Source organism: Oncorhynchus kisutch, linkage group LG19 (assembly GCF_002021735.2).
Source record: "Oncorhynchus kisutch isolate 150728-3 linkage group LG19, Okis_V2, whole genome shotgun sequence".
Taxonomy (NCBI): domain Eukaryota; kingdom Metazoa; phylum Chordata; class Actinopteri; order Salmoniformes; family Salmonidae; genus Oncorhynchus; species Oncorhynchus kisutch.
Window position 1 is genome coordinate 3,808,732 of NC_034192.2, and position 15,040 is coordinate 3,823,771.

Here is a 15,040-nt window from a genome sequence, read left to right on the forward strand (position 1 = left end):
ATCAGCAAACAGCAGACATTTGACTTCGGATTCTAGCAGGGGGAGGCCGGGTGCTGCAGACTTTTCTAGTGCCCTCGCCAATTCGTTGATATATATGTTGAAGAGGGTGGGGCTTAAGCTGCATCCCTGTCTAACCCCACGACCCTGTGTGAAGAAATGTGTGTGTTTTTTGCCAATTTTAACCGCACACTTGTTGTTTGTGTACATGGATTTTATAATGTCGTATGTTTTACCCCCAACACCACTTTCCATCAGTTTGTATAGCAGACCCTCATGCCAGATTGAGTCGAAGGCTTTTTTGAAATCAACAAAGCATGAGAAGACTTTGCCTTTGTTTTGGTTTGTTTGATTGTCAATTAGGGTGTGCAGGGTGAATACATGGTCTGTTGTACGGTAATTTGGTAAAAAGCCAATTTGACATTTGCTCAGTACATTGTTTTCATTGAGGAAATGTACGAGTCTGCTGTTAATAATAATGCAGAGGATTTTCCCAAGGTTACTGTTGATACATATTCCACGGTAGTTATTGGGGTCAAATTTGTCTCCACTTTTGTGGATTGGGGTGATCAGTCCTTGGTTCCAAATATTGGGGAAGATGCCAGAGCTAAGTATGATGTTAAAGAGTTTTAGTATAGCCAATTGGAATTTGTTGTCTGTATATTTGATCATTTCATTGAGGATACCATCAACACCACAGGCCTATTTTGTCCTGTAACTCTTTCAATGTAATTGGAGAATCCAGTGGGTTCTGGTAGTCTTTAATAGTTGATTCTAAGATCTGTGTTTGATCATGTATATGTTTTTGCTCTTTATTCTTTGTTATAGAGCCAAAAAGATTGGAGAAGTGGTTTACCCATACATCTCCATTTTGGATAGATAATTCTTCGTGTTGTTGTTTGTTTAGTGTTTTCCAATTTTCCCAGAAGTGGTTAGAGTCTATGGATTCTTCAATTGCATTGAGCTGATTTCTGACGTGCTGTTCCTTCTTTTTCCGTAGTGTATTTCTGTATTGTTTTAGTGATTCACCATAGTGAAGGCGTAGACTCAGGTTTTCCGGGTCTCTATGTTTTTGGTTGGACAGGTTTCTCAATTTCTTTCTTAGATTTTTGCATTCTTCATCAAACCATTTGTCATTATTGTTAATTTTCTTCGGTTTTCTATTTGAGATTTTTAGATTTGATAGGGAAGCTGAGAGGTCAAATATACTGTTAAGATTTTCTACTGCCAAGTTTACACCTTCACTATTACAGTGGAACGTTTTACCCAGGAAATTGTCTAAGAGGGATTGAATTTGTTGTTGCCTAATTGTTTTTTGGTTGGTTTCCAAACTGCATTCCTTCCATCTATAGCATTTCTTAATGTTACTCAGTTCCTTTGGCTTTGATGCCTCATGATTGAGTATTGCTCTGTTTAAGTAGACTGTGATTTTGCTGTGGTCTGATAGGGGTGTCAGTGGGCTGACTGTGAACACTCTGAGAGACTCTGGGTTGAGGTCAGTGATAAAGTAGTCTACAGTACTACTGCCAAGAGATGAGCTATAGGTGTACCTACCATAGGAGTCCCCTCGAAGCCTACCGTTGACTATGTACATACCCAGCGTGCGACAGAGCTGCAGGAGTTGTGACCCGTTTTTGTTGGTTATGTTGTCATAGTTGTGCCTAGGGGGGCATATGGGGGAGGGAATGCTGTCACCTCCAGGCAGGTGTTTGTCCCCCTGTGTGCTGAGGGTGTCAGGTTCTTGTCCGGTTCTGGCATTTAGGTCGCCACAGACATGTACATGTCCCTGGGCCTGGAAATGATTGATTTCCCCCTCCAGGATGGAGAAGCTGTCTTCATTCAAATATGGGGATTCTAGTGGGGGGATATAGGTAGCACACAGGAGGACATTTTTCTCTGTTAGGATAATTTATTTTTGAATTTCTAGCCAAATGTAGAATGTTCCTGTTTTGATTAATTTAATGGAGTGAGTTAGGTCTGCTCTATACCAAATTAGCATATCCCCTGAGTCCCTTCCCTGTTTCACACCTGGTAGTTTGGTGGATGGGACTACCAGCTCTCTGTAACCTAGAGGGCAACCAGTGGGTCCTTCTCCTCTATACCAGGTTTCTTGCAGGATGACAATGTCTGTATTACCAATTTCTTTGGTGAAGTCCGGGTTTCTGCTCTTTAGGCCAAAGGCAGATGACCTCATGCCTTGGATATTCCAGGATAATATAGTGAAGGCTTTTTGTTCCATAGAGTGTCCAATGTTGTTGGTCGTGGTTTAGCCTCAGGCCAGTAAGTGTGAGCAGAGCCTGCTGAGCATCTGGTACATGCCTGTCACGTTTCTTCAAAATCGAACCCAGAAGCAGACCAGGACAAGGAGAGTAGGAAGAAGGTGAGTATTTATTTACAAGTGAATGTGAGTGGGTAGATACATCCAGGTGGCGTAGCAGGCAGCGGTGGTGAGTTGATGGGAGTAAATAGGTGGATCCAATGGGGAAGCGGAATCCTCCGATGACCAGACGGGAATGGGGTAAATGATCCGGGTGAGTAACTGAAGACAGAACAAACGGAGGTAAGTTGAAGGCAAGCAAGACGTACAAAACAAATTCTATCCAACTTGAGGCTGATACTATGGCACAACATACTGTTCATGGCTAACGATCCGGCAGGGAAAGGATGTCAGGTCAGAGCTTTTGAAGGGGAGAGGTGATGATCAGGACAGGTGTGCAGATTACTGATGGGATACAGGTGCGGGTGAACATCGATCTCCCAACAAGCTAATCTGCCCGGCAACCAGACAGGGTGCGTTCCAGGACACCGGAAACACACTCCAGGACAGAAACACAGGCAAACACAGACTCAGGAAGTGGGGTTCGTGACAGTACCCCCCCTCCGACGAATGCCACCGGGCGGACTACCTAGAGCACCAGGGTGGAGGCGGTAGAAGTCACGAAGCAGGTCGTCATCAAGGATCTGACGCCGAGGGATCCAACTCCTCTCCTCTGGACCATATCCTTCCCAATCCACGAGATATTGGAAACCTCGACCCCGCCGTCTGGAATCCATTATGCGGCGCACCGTGTAGGCAGGACCACCTCCGATCATCCGAGGAGGAGGAGGAGGACGAGGAGGAGGGGGCAACAGAGGACTGATGAGAACCGGCTTGAGGCAGGAGACATGAAAAGTGGGGTGTACTCGAAGCGTTGCCGGCAATTTGAGTCGGACCACAACAGGGTTAATGATTCTCTCCACCACAAACGGACCAATGAACTTCGGTGACAGTTTCCTCGACTCAGTCCGTAGAGGAAGATCCCGTGTAGCCAACCAAACCTTATCTCCGATGGTGTAAGCGGGAGCAGGAATACGGCGACGATTCGCCTGGATCTGATACCGGTCAGAAACTCTAAGGAGAACCTTCCTGGCCCGATGCCAGGTCCGGTGGCAACGACGAATGTGGGCCTGGACAGAAGGAACCGAAAGATCCCTCTCCTGAGAAGGAAACAAGGGAGGTTGGTATCCGTACAGGCATTGGAAGGGGGACATCCCAGTGGCAGATGAAGGAAGGGTATTATGGGCATACTCGACCCAGGGTAATTGAGATGACCAAGAGGTGGGATCAGAGGAGACAAGACAACGCAGCGTGGACTCCATCTTCTGGTTGGCTCTCTCCGCCTGACCATTAGATTGTGGGTGAAATCCAGAAGTGAGACTGACTGTGGCTCCAATGGCCAAACAGAAGGATTTCCAGACAGCAGAGGTAAATTGAGGACCACGGTCAGAAACAATGTCACTGGGCAATCCGTGGACCCTGAAAACCTCCCTAACAAGGATCTCGGACGTCTCCGTGGCAGATGGAAGCTTGGAGAGAGGGACAAAATGAGCAAACTTGCTGAATCTGTCCACAATGGTCAGAATGACCGTGTTCCCAACAGAAGGGGGCAATCCCGTGACAAAATCCAGGGCCAGATGCGACCAAGGTCGCCGAGGAATAGGTAGGGGGTGAAGAAGCCCAGAGCTGGGCCGATTGGTACTTTTGTTCTGAGCACAAACAGGACATGCGGCAACAAACCTCCGGGTATCTTCTCCCATGGCAGGCCACCAAAATCGTCTGCGCAGTAGCGCCATAGTCCGAGCAACGCCAGGGTGACAAGCTATCTTGCTGGCGTGGGACCACTGAAGAACAGCAGAACGGACCGACTCAGGCACGAACAACCGACCGGGTGGACCGTTACCGGGGCCGGGCTGCGTCCGAAGGGCCGCCATCACATCCTCCTCAATCTTCCATGTAACGGCTCCCACGACAAGGTTCTGGGGAAGAATCGTCTCAGTCTTGGCCCCACTCTCATCCGTCTTGGAGAACATCCGGGACAAGGCGTCCGCTTTGCCGTTCTTCGACCCAGGTCGGAACGTCAGGGAAAAATTGAAGCGTCCAAAAAACAAAGCCCACCTGGCCTGACGGGAGTTGAGACGTTTAGCCGATTGCACGTAAGCCAGATTCTTGTGGTCAGTCCAGACCACAAACGGTTGCTCCGCTCCCTCCAACCAGTGACGCCACTCCTCCAAGGCAAGCTTCACAGCGAGAAGCTCCCGGACCCACATCGTAGTTTCTCTCAGCTGGTGAAAGACGACAAGAGTAGAAGGCGCAGGGATGGAGTTTACCGTCAGTGGAGCTACGCTGGGACAGGATGGCGCCCACCCCCACATCAGACGCGTCCACCTCAACAACAAACTGACGGGAAGTGTCAGGTTGAGATAGAATCGGCGCGTTGGTGAATCGTCTCTTCAAGTTCAGAAATGCTCGGTCTGCCTCAGGAGTCCAACAGAATATTCTGGTGCACGACGTCAGAGCAGTTAAAGGGGCGGCCACCCGGCTGTAATCACGGATAAACCTCCGATAGAAGTTCGCAAATCCCAGGAATCTCTGGAGCTGCAATCTCGTACCGGGCCGGGCCCAATCCCGAACCGCCCGAACCTTCTCTTGGTCCATCTTGATCTCACCCCTGGAGACGATGTACCCGAGGAAGGATGTAGTGTGGGCGTGAAAATCACACTTCTCTGCCTTCACAAACAGACGGTTCTCCAATAACCGCTGCAGAACCTGTTTAACATGCTGGATGTGGCTGGAAAGCTCCTTGGAGAAAATCAGGATGTCATCCAGGTAAACGAACACAAACAGACCGATCATATCCCTCAGCACGTCATTCACCAAACCTTGGAACACTGCTGGAGCGTTGGAAAGTCCAAACGGCATCACCTGGTACTCGAAATGTCCCATAGGTGTATTGAATCCAGTCAACCACTCGTCCCCCTCTTTGATCCGAACCAGATGATACGCATTGCGTAGATCAAGCTTCGTAAACACAGTAGCACCCTGTAAAGAATCGAAAGCGGAGCTCATCAAGGGCAAGGGGTACTTGTTTTTGACCGTAATATCATTCAACCCCCGATAATCAATACACGGTCGAAGAGAGCCATCCTTCTTACTCACAAAAAAAAATCCGGCTCCCAGGGGTGATGATGAGGGACGAATGAGACCTGCAGCAAGAGACTCCTTTATGTAGGTCTCCAGGGCTTCCCGCTCAGGTCGAGAAATACTGTATAACCGTCCCTTGGGAAAGGCAGCTCCAGGGAACAGCTTAATTGTACATTCATAAGGTTGGTGGGGAGGAAGTGACTGAGCTTTCTGCTTACTGAACACCTCACCCAACTCATGATATGTTTCAGGAACCAGGGACAAATCAGGAGGAGCAGACTCACTGACCCGACTGGGGACAGCATGAGCACAGGCAGTCCTGAGGCAGTTAGCATGGCACTCAATGCTCCAACTAGTCACCTTACCAGTCACCCAATCGAACGAAGGATTGTGTTCTCTTAGCCAGGGGTATCCAAGAACCAGAGGAACATGGGGGGAAGGCAAAATGAAAAAAGAAATAACCTCTAAATGATTCCCCGACAACAACATCTTAACCGGTTCGGTCCTCATAGTGATCCGTGCCAGACTACTGCCGTTCAGAGTGGTTGCTTCAATGGCTTCCGGTAGTTGCTCCTTGGAAAGCCCCAGCTGTTCCACTAAGTCGGCATCAATGAAGCTGTCATCGGCACCTGAATCGATGAAAGCGTTAATCGCTAAACTCTGATTCTTATTTATGAGGGTAGCAGGAAAACGAGGTCTGACAGGGCTCTTGAGAGGTTGAAACTGGCTCGCTAACAAACCTCCCAAACTTAACGAGCCGAGCAGTTTAACGGGCGCTGAGGACAAACGGAGATGTAATGTCCCGAGCTACCACTTCCTGACCCGAATGGTAACCGAGTCTCAGATTGATTAGATGGACACCACTGCTTCTCCCTCCTTCTCTCTCGGACTCTATTATCTACCCGAATAGCTAAGGTAACCAAACTATCTAGGTCACTAGGCTCTGGATAGGAGATCAGCTCGTCCTTGAGTTGCTCCGACAACCCCTGGTAAAAAAACGCTTGTAGTGATTCCTCATTCCAACCACTCTCCACAGCCAATGTCCTGAATTCTATCACAAAGTCTGCCACACTGCAAGCTCCTTGGCGAAGAGTGAACAAACGTTTAGCTGCGTCCTTACCTCGGACTGGATGGTCAAAAAGCCTTCTCATCTCTCCCGTGAATTCCTGGTATGAAGCCATGCAGGTCTCCTGTCGTTCCCAAACGGCTGAAGCCCATTCCAGAGCTCTTCCACGCAGCAGTTCAATAACAAAGGCTATCCTAGCCTTGTCAGTGGCGTAAGAATGGGGCTGCAGATCAAACACTAACCCACACTGCATAAGAAACGAACGGCATCTTCCCAAATCCCCTTCATATTTATCAGGCGTCGGTACCTTGGGTTCACGGAAGGAAACCGCATCAGACACGGCAGGTGAGATGGGTGAAACAGGTGGTGAATGAATCGCCGGCAAACTGAGCTGATCCTGGATTTGTGTCAAGCTAGCAGATAAATTCTGGATTGCACCCGCTATCTCCTGTAGCGTCGTCTTGTGTTGTCCCAGTGTCTTCCCCTGCTGGGTAATGGCATGGCAAACGGAATCCAGGTCCGCTGGGTTCATCCTTGGCCGGATCGTTCTGTCACGTTTCTTCAAAATCGAACCCAGAAGCAGACCAGGACAAGGAGAGTAGGAAGAAGGTGAGTATTTATTTACAAGTGAATGTGAGTGGGTAGATACATCCAGGTGGCGTAGCGGGCAGCGGTGGTGAGTTGATGGGAGTAAATAGGTGGATCCAATGGGGAAGCGGAATCCTCCGATGAACAGACGGGAATGGGGTAAATGATCCGGGTGAGTAACTGAAGACAGAACAAACGGAGGTAAGTTGAAGGCAAGCAAGACGTACAAAACAACAAAACAAATTCTATCCAACTTGAGGCTGATACTATGGCACAACATACTGTTCATGGCTAACGATCCGGCAGGGAAAGGATGTCAGGTCAGAGCTTTTGAAGGGGAGAGGTGATGATCAGGACAGGTGTGCAGATTACTGATGGGATACAGGTGCGGGTGAACATCGATCTCCCAACAAGCTAATCTGCCCGGCAACCAGACAGGGTGCGTTCCAGGACACCGGAAACACACTCCAGGACAGAAACACAGGCAAACACAGACTCAGGAAGCGGGGTTCGTGACAATGCCATTGGCTTGGGCGAGTGTGAGAGTGGGGGTTGGGACTGTTTGCCCGCTCACTACCTGGGCAAATGTGTGGCTTCCATGTTGAGGCCCTCTTTGCGGGGGTGGGGTGCATGGGGTGGGCAGGAGTGGCATAGGTCTGATCTGAGGGGGCCTAAATGGAGTGTGGGCATGGTTGACGTGGGGGGGTGTTGATTGTTTGGGGTGGGGGTGTGGATGTGTCTGGGCGTACTGTGGTCTGGATGTAATTCCTCTTGGCGTGGGTCCTCTATGTGTAGGTCCAGGGGGAGGTCCTGCAGATCTGGGAGGGTGTCTCGCTGGTCTGGGTGGGGTGTCTATTGATCTGTTGCTCCTGTGTGGAGTGTTGGGGATACGTTTGAGAGCGATGTCCTTTAAAGTCCGGGCAAAGGTGGGCACTGCTGCCTTGTAGAGGTGGACCTGGTCATAGAGGCTGTTCATGTCCAGGGTGGAGTGGTGGGCCAGGAAAACGTTTGGTTTTGAGGCACAGTCACGGGAAATACTTGCATTTACCCGCTGTATTGTGGCGGGGTGGAAGTCTTTTTGTGGTAGCAGGGTGGAGATAACCACTTGTGCGTTGGGGAAAGTAGAAGAAGCCTTTTCAATCACTCCCTTCAGTGCTGTGGCCACTCTTTCCTGCTGTGCTCTCAGGTCGTTTGTGCCTGTGTGTATTATTATGTGGCTGGGTGAGCCTAGTTTGGCCTCAGACAGAAGGTCTAGGGCACGCTGGGTGTTTGGACACCAGAGTTTAGACACATTGTGTTTGGGAAAAAGTATTTTTTCTTCTATATCTAGCCAACACTGTCTGTAGTCTCTATGCAATGTTGTCATTCATATCTCTCTCTCTCTCTCTAGCCAACACAGTCTGTAGTCTCTATGCAATGTTGTCATTCATATCTCTCTCACTCTCTATAGCCAACACAGTCTGTAGTCTCTATGCAATGTTGTCATTCATATCTCTCTCTAGCCAACACAGTCGGTAGTCTCTATGCAATGTTGTCATTCAAATCGCTCTCTCTAGCCAACACAGTCTGTAGTCTCTATGCAATGTTGTCATTCATATCTCTCTCTCTCTTTAGTAACACAGTCTGTAGTCTCTATGCAATATTGTTATTCATATCTCTCTCTCTAGCCAACACAGTCTGTAGTCTCTATGCAATGTTGTCATTCATATCTCTCTCTCTCTCTCTCTCTAGCCAACACAGTCTGTAGTCTCTATGCAATGTTGTCATATCTCTCTCTCTCTCTCTCTCTCTCTCTCTCTCTCTCTCTCTCTCTCTCTCTCTCTCTATAGTCAACACAGTCTGTAGTCTCCAGGTCTGCAGGCAACTTTGTCATTCCTATCAGCACAATGTGTTTCTTCCTCTTGCTCCTTCAGACTTTCTCCTCTGTTTCGCTCGCTGAACAAAGGCTCTCTCTGTATTACTGATGGTCATGTGGTTTTTAGGTTCCGGTCCAAACCACATCATATCCTCATAACCTTCTGGGAATGGCGCAAGAATGGGGGAAGAGGGGCAAGTTGGGTAGAGCGGAGTGGTGTGGCAGTAAGCTTCACCTGGATTTGATGGCTTGGATATCCTATGAACAGCAGGGTTTAAAGGACTGTGATGTTTTAACTGGGTGGATCTGGGAGCTTCTGGGATGTCAGTTCACATCACACTGTGTCGTTTCCCACAGCTCAGTGTTTAAGGGCTCGGCCGTGTGTGTCTACAACATGGCAGACATCTTGACAGTCTTCAACGGGCCGTTCGCGCATAGGGATGGGCCGAACTTTCAGTGGGTGGCGTACCAGGGACGGATCCCCTACCCCCGGCCTGGAACAGTGAGTTTAGGATCTTATATCTGTATTGAACTCAAAATAAGACAAGAGCTCCAATGCAAATGTACAGTTCCTTGTTGTTCTCCTACTCAGTATCTACTTTGTATCTACTGTGTCTATCAATGTGGTTGAGGAAACCATGTCAGAGAAACACTATGCAATGTGCATGAGGACAGCCGAGTTCAGGGGTAGGCTTTTCCTTAATGTACCTTTGTCACAGAGCTGAGTGGTAGGGATTTATTCACCTCTATAGCATCTCTCCTCTTTCTCCCTCCCTCCAGTGTCCAGGCGGAGCCTTCACCCCTCACATTCAGAGCACCAAGGAGTTCCCTGACGACGTGGTGACGTTTGTCAGGAACCACCCGGTCATGTTCAATTCTATCTACCCCGTGGGCAGGAGGCCCCTGGTGGTCAGAACGCAAGCTGACTACAAGTACACCTCCATCGCTGTGGACCAGGTGACCGCCGCAGACGGGCACTACCAGGTCCTCTTCCTGGGCACAGGTTTGTACTGAACGGTACATCCTTATTGATCTGTTAGAGACAACTAGCACCCACAACATACACACACCACAGGCTGGGAGCAGCACAGGGCCTGTACATCGCCTACATCAGCACCTAAGTAGCTGTTCAGGATGCCTGTTCAGGATGCCTGTTCAGGATGCCTGTTCAGGATCTCTCCTTCAGACTAACATTCTCATATTCCTCGTCTCGCCACTTGTGTTCAATAACCATCAGAGTTACACTTTAAAGAGCTCTGACTAACGCGGTGGGTTACATGAGTGGGATGCTTCGTAAAGAGTGTGACATCGTCCATGATGGAGCATCCATGTTGGCTACGGATGCTAACAGATCTCCAGGCCCCAGCATGACAGCCTAAATGACCTGTTCTCTCTGTCACCAGGGGGTGGCGCCACCACAATGCCCTCATTATACATAACCCACTTAATTCCATTATATTCTATATTGTAATAATCTATCTCTGCTCTCTAATGCCATAACACAGGCATTTCATAGGCAAATGATTACAGAGGGGATATGAACTCAAGATAAGTAGTCTGTCTCACTCTTCAGTGAATAGAACAATAACTGCACTATAATGAGCTGCAACAGAGACAAACAGAAGTTTAGGAGGGCGATGCAGCCCACTGGGTGGAGGAAGAGGAGGAAAAGGAAGAGGAAAGGTCTGAGCAACACAGAGGGGAGTGTGGAGCTGGCTGTACGTCTTGCATCCCAGGGAGCCTCTCTCCTTTCTCTCACTCACAGCTGTTTATGTTTATCAGTCTTCCAATCCTCCAAGATTCCTGAACACATGCCAGTAATGTCAGACTGCAGGGCGGAGAGGTGGAGGCTTTGTTTCAGGGATGTGGAGAGTTTTTTTCAGGGATTTCCAGGAGATCTTGCTGTAACTCTCCTCTCTCCTCCCTCTGCTCGCAAACTGTCTCCATTCTCTGACATGTATATGGAACCGATAGATGCACACACACACTATATGTTCATGTTTTTAAATGTATTTCAATTGTAAAGTCTTTTGTCTAAAAAATCTAATCAAAATGTGTGTGTGTGTGTGTGTCCTCAGACAAAGGGACAGTGCAAAAGGTCATCGCTCTCCCCACAAACCGCTCCCTGGACCAGGATTTGATACTGGAAGAGCTGGAAGTGTTTAAGGTTTGAATTCTCTCTCTCAAACACAGACAGACAGACATCAAAGGCAGACAGAATAGGAGCTCTTGGCTTCTTCACAAGGGGTTGCAGACTGTACTCCTAAGGGAGGGGCATTCAGGAGAGTGATAACCCGGCCTCTAGACCACCACACAAGACTGATGGGAAGCATACTGACATTAGAGGGCGATGCCAGTCACCCATACCAACCCTCACACGCTCTGTTTTATCTCAGCCTGATAAACAAAGCAAGTCATCCATGTGATCAAGGCCCAACCAAGCTAATCTCTCTCTGCACCTGGACTACACCGGTCTCCCAGTCTCCCACTAGTGTGGTTCGTTGTGTCATGGAGATCTCACATTGTGTTCCTACTAGTGCCTCGCGGTGGAAGGTTACATGGTATTCAATAGGATGCAAGATAACCTGAGTGTGTGATGAACGAGTGAGAGCGTTGATTAAAAGATCCCTCCACAGAATGTAAAGGACCAAATGAATTTCCTAAGATTCACGGTGTGCAACAAGGACTAGCTCAAACACACCTACAGTCTTATGTAATATGATAAGATAAGAAAGTTATTGTGGTCCATTACTTTTATGACATAGGGTCACAACATTTGTTACATAATATTATTGACATTGTGGCATGTTTCTCTCTTCCCAGAACCAAGCTCCAGTGACAAACTTGAGAATATCTTCCAAAAAAGTAAGTATTTGCAAGAAGTGCTTAATGTATCTCAATATTGTTTCAAAATGCTTCTGATTAGCTCATTGCTATCGCCTAGTGCAATAGTTTATTTTCTGCATTAAAATTGTGACTCAGCCGGAAAGCCAAATAATAAGCCATAATTGTCTGTGATCTTAACTTAGTTAAGTCACGCTTCCACTTATTAAAACAAACAGTGTGGTTGACATTTGAACTGTTTTGCCTTGCAGCAACAGCTGTACGTAAGTTCAGAGCACGGCGTGTCCCAAGTGTCTCTGCACCGTTGCCATGCCTACGGCTCAGCCTGCGCCGACTGCTGCCTGGCCAGAGACCCCTACTGTGCCTGGGACGGCCTGAGCTGCTCCCGCTTCTACCCCACTGGCAAGAGGTACGGTACTACAGACTCTGGGTCAACATCAGACAGTACAATACCAGCTGTGAGAAAGGAGCGCTCTGAAGCAAACCGAGCGGCACAATTAACATTTTACAGTGTTATTCCACTCTATGGTGCAGTCTGCTTTTACCCGTAAAACATTGGTGCTGAGGACCCAGGTTGTTAAGGGTTACAGTATAGGGCAACACTTCACATAGCTTAGGTGTTATTCATGGGGAATGAGTCATTATACAGCTCTTAGTTGTTTGTTTGGTTTTCCCCAAAATACCAAAAGGTTTGAGCTAACGATACACTGATGTTACTGTAATTACATAGCTAGGTTATTCCACTGGTATAAGGCAATGTATTAGGCTGGTTATACAATATATCTGCAGGTCATAATGATAACATACACTATAGAAAACATACATGACCGACTGACATGGTGAATCCAGGTGAAAGCTATGATCCATTATTGATGTCACTTGTTAAATCCACTTCAATCAGTGTAGATGAAGGGGAGGAGACAGGTTCAAGAAGGATATTTAAGCCTTGAGGCAATTGAGACGTGGATTGTGTATGTGTGCTATTCAGAGGGTGAATGTGCAAGACAACATAATTAAGTGCCTTTGAACGGGGTATGGTAGTAGGTGTCAGGAGCACCGGTTTGTATCAAAAGCGTCAACACAAATGGGGTTTTCACGCTCAACAGTTTCCTGTGTGAAAATAATTGTCAAGCCTGCTCCCGCTCTCCCTCTCTGGCGCTCGAGGGCGCCAGGCTGCCCAGCACTACACACTCCTTTCCCTCATCGCGTGCATCAGTGATTCATTGGACTCACCTGGACTCAATCATCTGCTTTCATTTCATCCCCTATATCTGTCTGTTCCCAGGTTGTTCCCTGCTTCAGCATTATTGTCGTCATGTCGTTTTGTTCCCCCTGTTCTGACGCTGTTCCTGTCCTGCTCCTCGTCTGTGCTTGATTAAACGTTCACTCTCCGTACCTGCTTCTCATCATCAGCGTTGGTTCTTACAAGAATGGTCCACCACCCAAAGGACATCCAGCTCATCCAGCTCAATATTAGGAAGGTGTTCATAATGTTTGGTATACACCATGTATTATTGAATTGATCCAACCATAGCCATAACACAGCTGTAGGAGTGAGTGATACTGTTCTACTTTGAACAGTCCCCCCTCTGGTTTCCCTCCTCACCGGCTGTTCAGCTGCCATTGCAGTCACCCGCAGTTCAAGTTTAGCTTGGTTAGGGAACAGAAGCTCTGCCACTTTACTCCTCAGAAAACCTGCTGGAAATGTGCCTGCTGTTTAAGCTCTCTCTCCCTGTAGCTGTTGGATGGGAAGCGACTGAACCATACAGTGGAATAACATTGTCAAATGTTCCTCACACCGCTGTGTCTGGCTCAGTGGTCCTTCCTCACTGTTGATATTATGGGATTTTAGAGATTTTCATAATGGGCTGGAGGGTTGGTATAACCGTGTTTCTAAGCTACTGGGCTTTGTGAAATGTATGTATTCTCCAGCTAGTTTGTGTAGGCAATTAAACTAGATATACAATATATTTGACAGGATTCAACGTTTATGCCATTTCACAGTACGTAACATATATACAGGACTGTATTGTGGCATTGGAAATATTTCTGGATGGTTATGGTTTCTACACAGAAGGAGCAGAAGACAGGACATCATCCATGGCAACCCACTGACTCAGTGCAGAGGATTCAACCTGAAAGGTATGACAACATCCAGCCAACGTGTGCCCAATGCCTGAGAAACCCACAGCTCTGTTGAATTGGCCAACAGAGGGCATTGGTATGCTAATAAATTTATCTGATTTCTTCGACTCATTTGCTCTGTGGCTGGTCTATCCCAGCTGTACTCATTTTACTCTAAAAGGGTCTAACATAGATTCTGTTGGTATCTGGGTCATTTGAGTTCAGGCCCTTTCGTGGTTCAGCAGCAGGTGCATAGTGTTATACTGTATTGTCCCCTTGAGACTGTGTGTGTGTGTGTGTGTGTGTGTGTGTGTGTGTGTGTGTGTGTGTGTGTGTGTGTGTGTGTGTGTGTGTGTGTGTGTGTGTGTGTGTGTGTGTGTGTGTGTGTGTGTGTGTGTGTGTGTGTGTGTGTGTGTGTGTGTGTGTGTGCGTGTGTGAGTAAGCAAACAGACTATACAGAGATGATTCAGTCAATCAGCTGTCGGCAAGCTGTCTAACAAGGGGAGGCGCTACAGTCCCCATAGTGATACATTCCAGTATAAGTCTGTGTAAATGAACATATGTCATGGGACTAAACCATATGGTCACTGGTGCTAATTAGTCTATACCCTGTCATCCATCCAGCATGGGGATGAGCTAGTTGGCTGGGACACATCAGATGACAATGCTGTCAGTTAAAGACCAGGTCAACCAAGCTTGTTCTACTATACAGATATGAAGTGCCTCTCAGTGTTGGATGCAATCTGACAAACAAGCATACTTGGGGGATAATCTTAACTTCAAATTTCTTTAGTACATTGAAGCCAATGGGAGACTACGTGAAAATTAGACTTCAGTGGAAGTTAGGATTGAGAGGAGGGAGGGTTTGGTTGTACTGCAGGTGTCACTAACCCTACTTCATACAACTGTATGGTTTATGTCTCATTGAGTTGATGTGTGTGAAACGCTCTTCTTTCAGCGTACAGGAACGCGGTGGAGATGACCCAGTATGGAGTGAAGAACAACACCACCTTCCTAGAGTGTCTTCCTAAGTCCCCTCAGGCCTCCGTCCGCTGGCTCATCCACAGAGACAATGACAGGAGGAAAGAGGTCAGACAACAACTTC

The 15,040-nt window shown here is 47.7% G+C and overlaps 1 protein-coding gene across 1 annotated transcript in view; it reads left to right on the forward strand.

The window, feature by feature from the left end:
- The window catches only part of LOC109879462 (semaphorin-3C-like), a 56,237-nt gene that overhangs the window by 37,538 nt on the left and 3,659 nt on the right, over positions 1-15,040 (forward strand). The window contains exons 11-17 of the mRNA XM_020471632.2: positions 9,325-9,469; positions 9,748-9,970; positions 11,046-11,134; positions 11,791-11,832; positions 12,063-12,220; positions 13,886-13,953; positions 14,894-15,024. Coding sequence (XP_020327221.1) covers positions 9,325-9,469; positions 9,748-9,970; positions 11,046-11,134; positions 11,791-11,832; positions 12,063-12,220; positions 13,886-13,953; positions 14,894-15,024 — 856 coding nt within the window. The remainder of the gene's footprint in view (positions 1-9,324; positions 9,470-9,747; positions 9,971-11,045; positions 11,135-11,790; positions 11,833-12,062; positions 12,221-13,885; positions 13,954-14,893; positions 15,025-15,040) is intronic.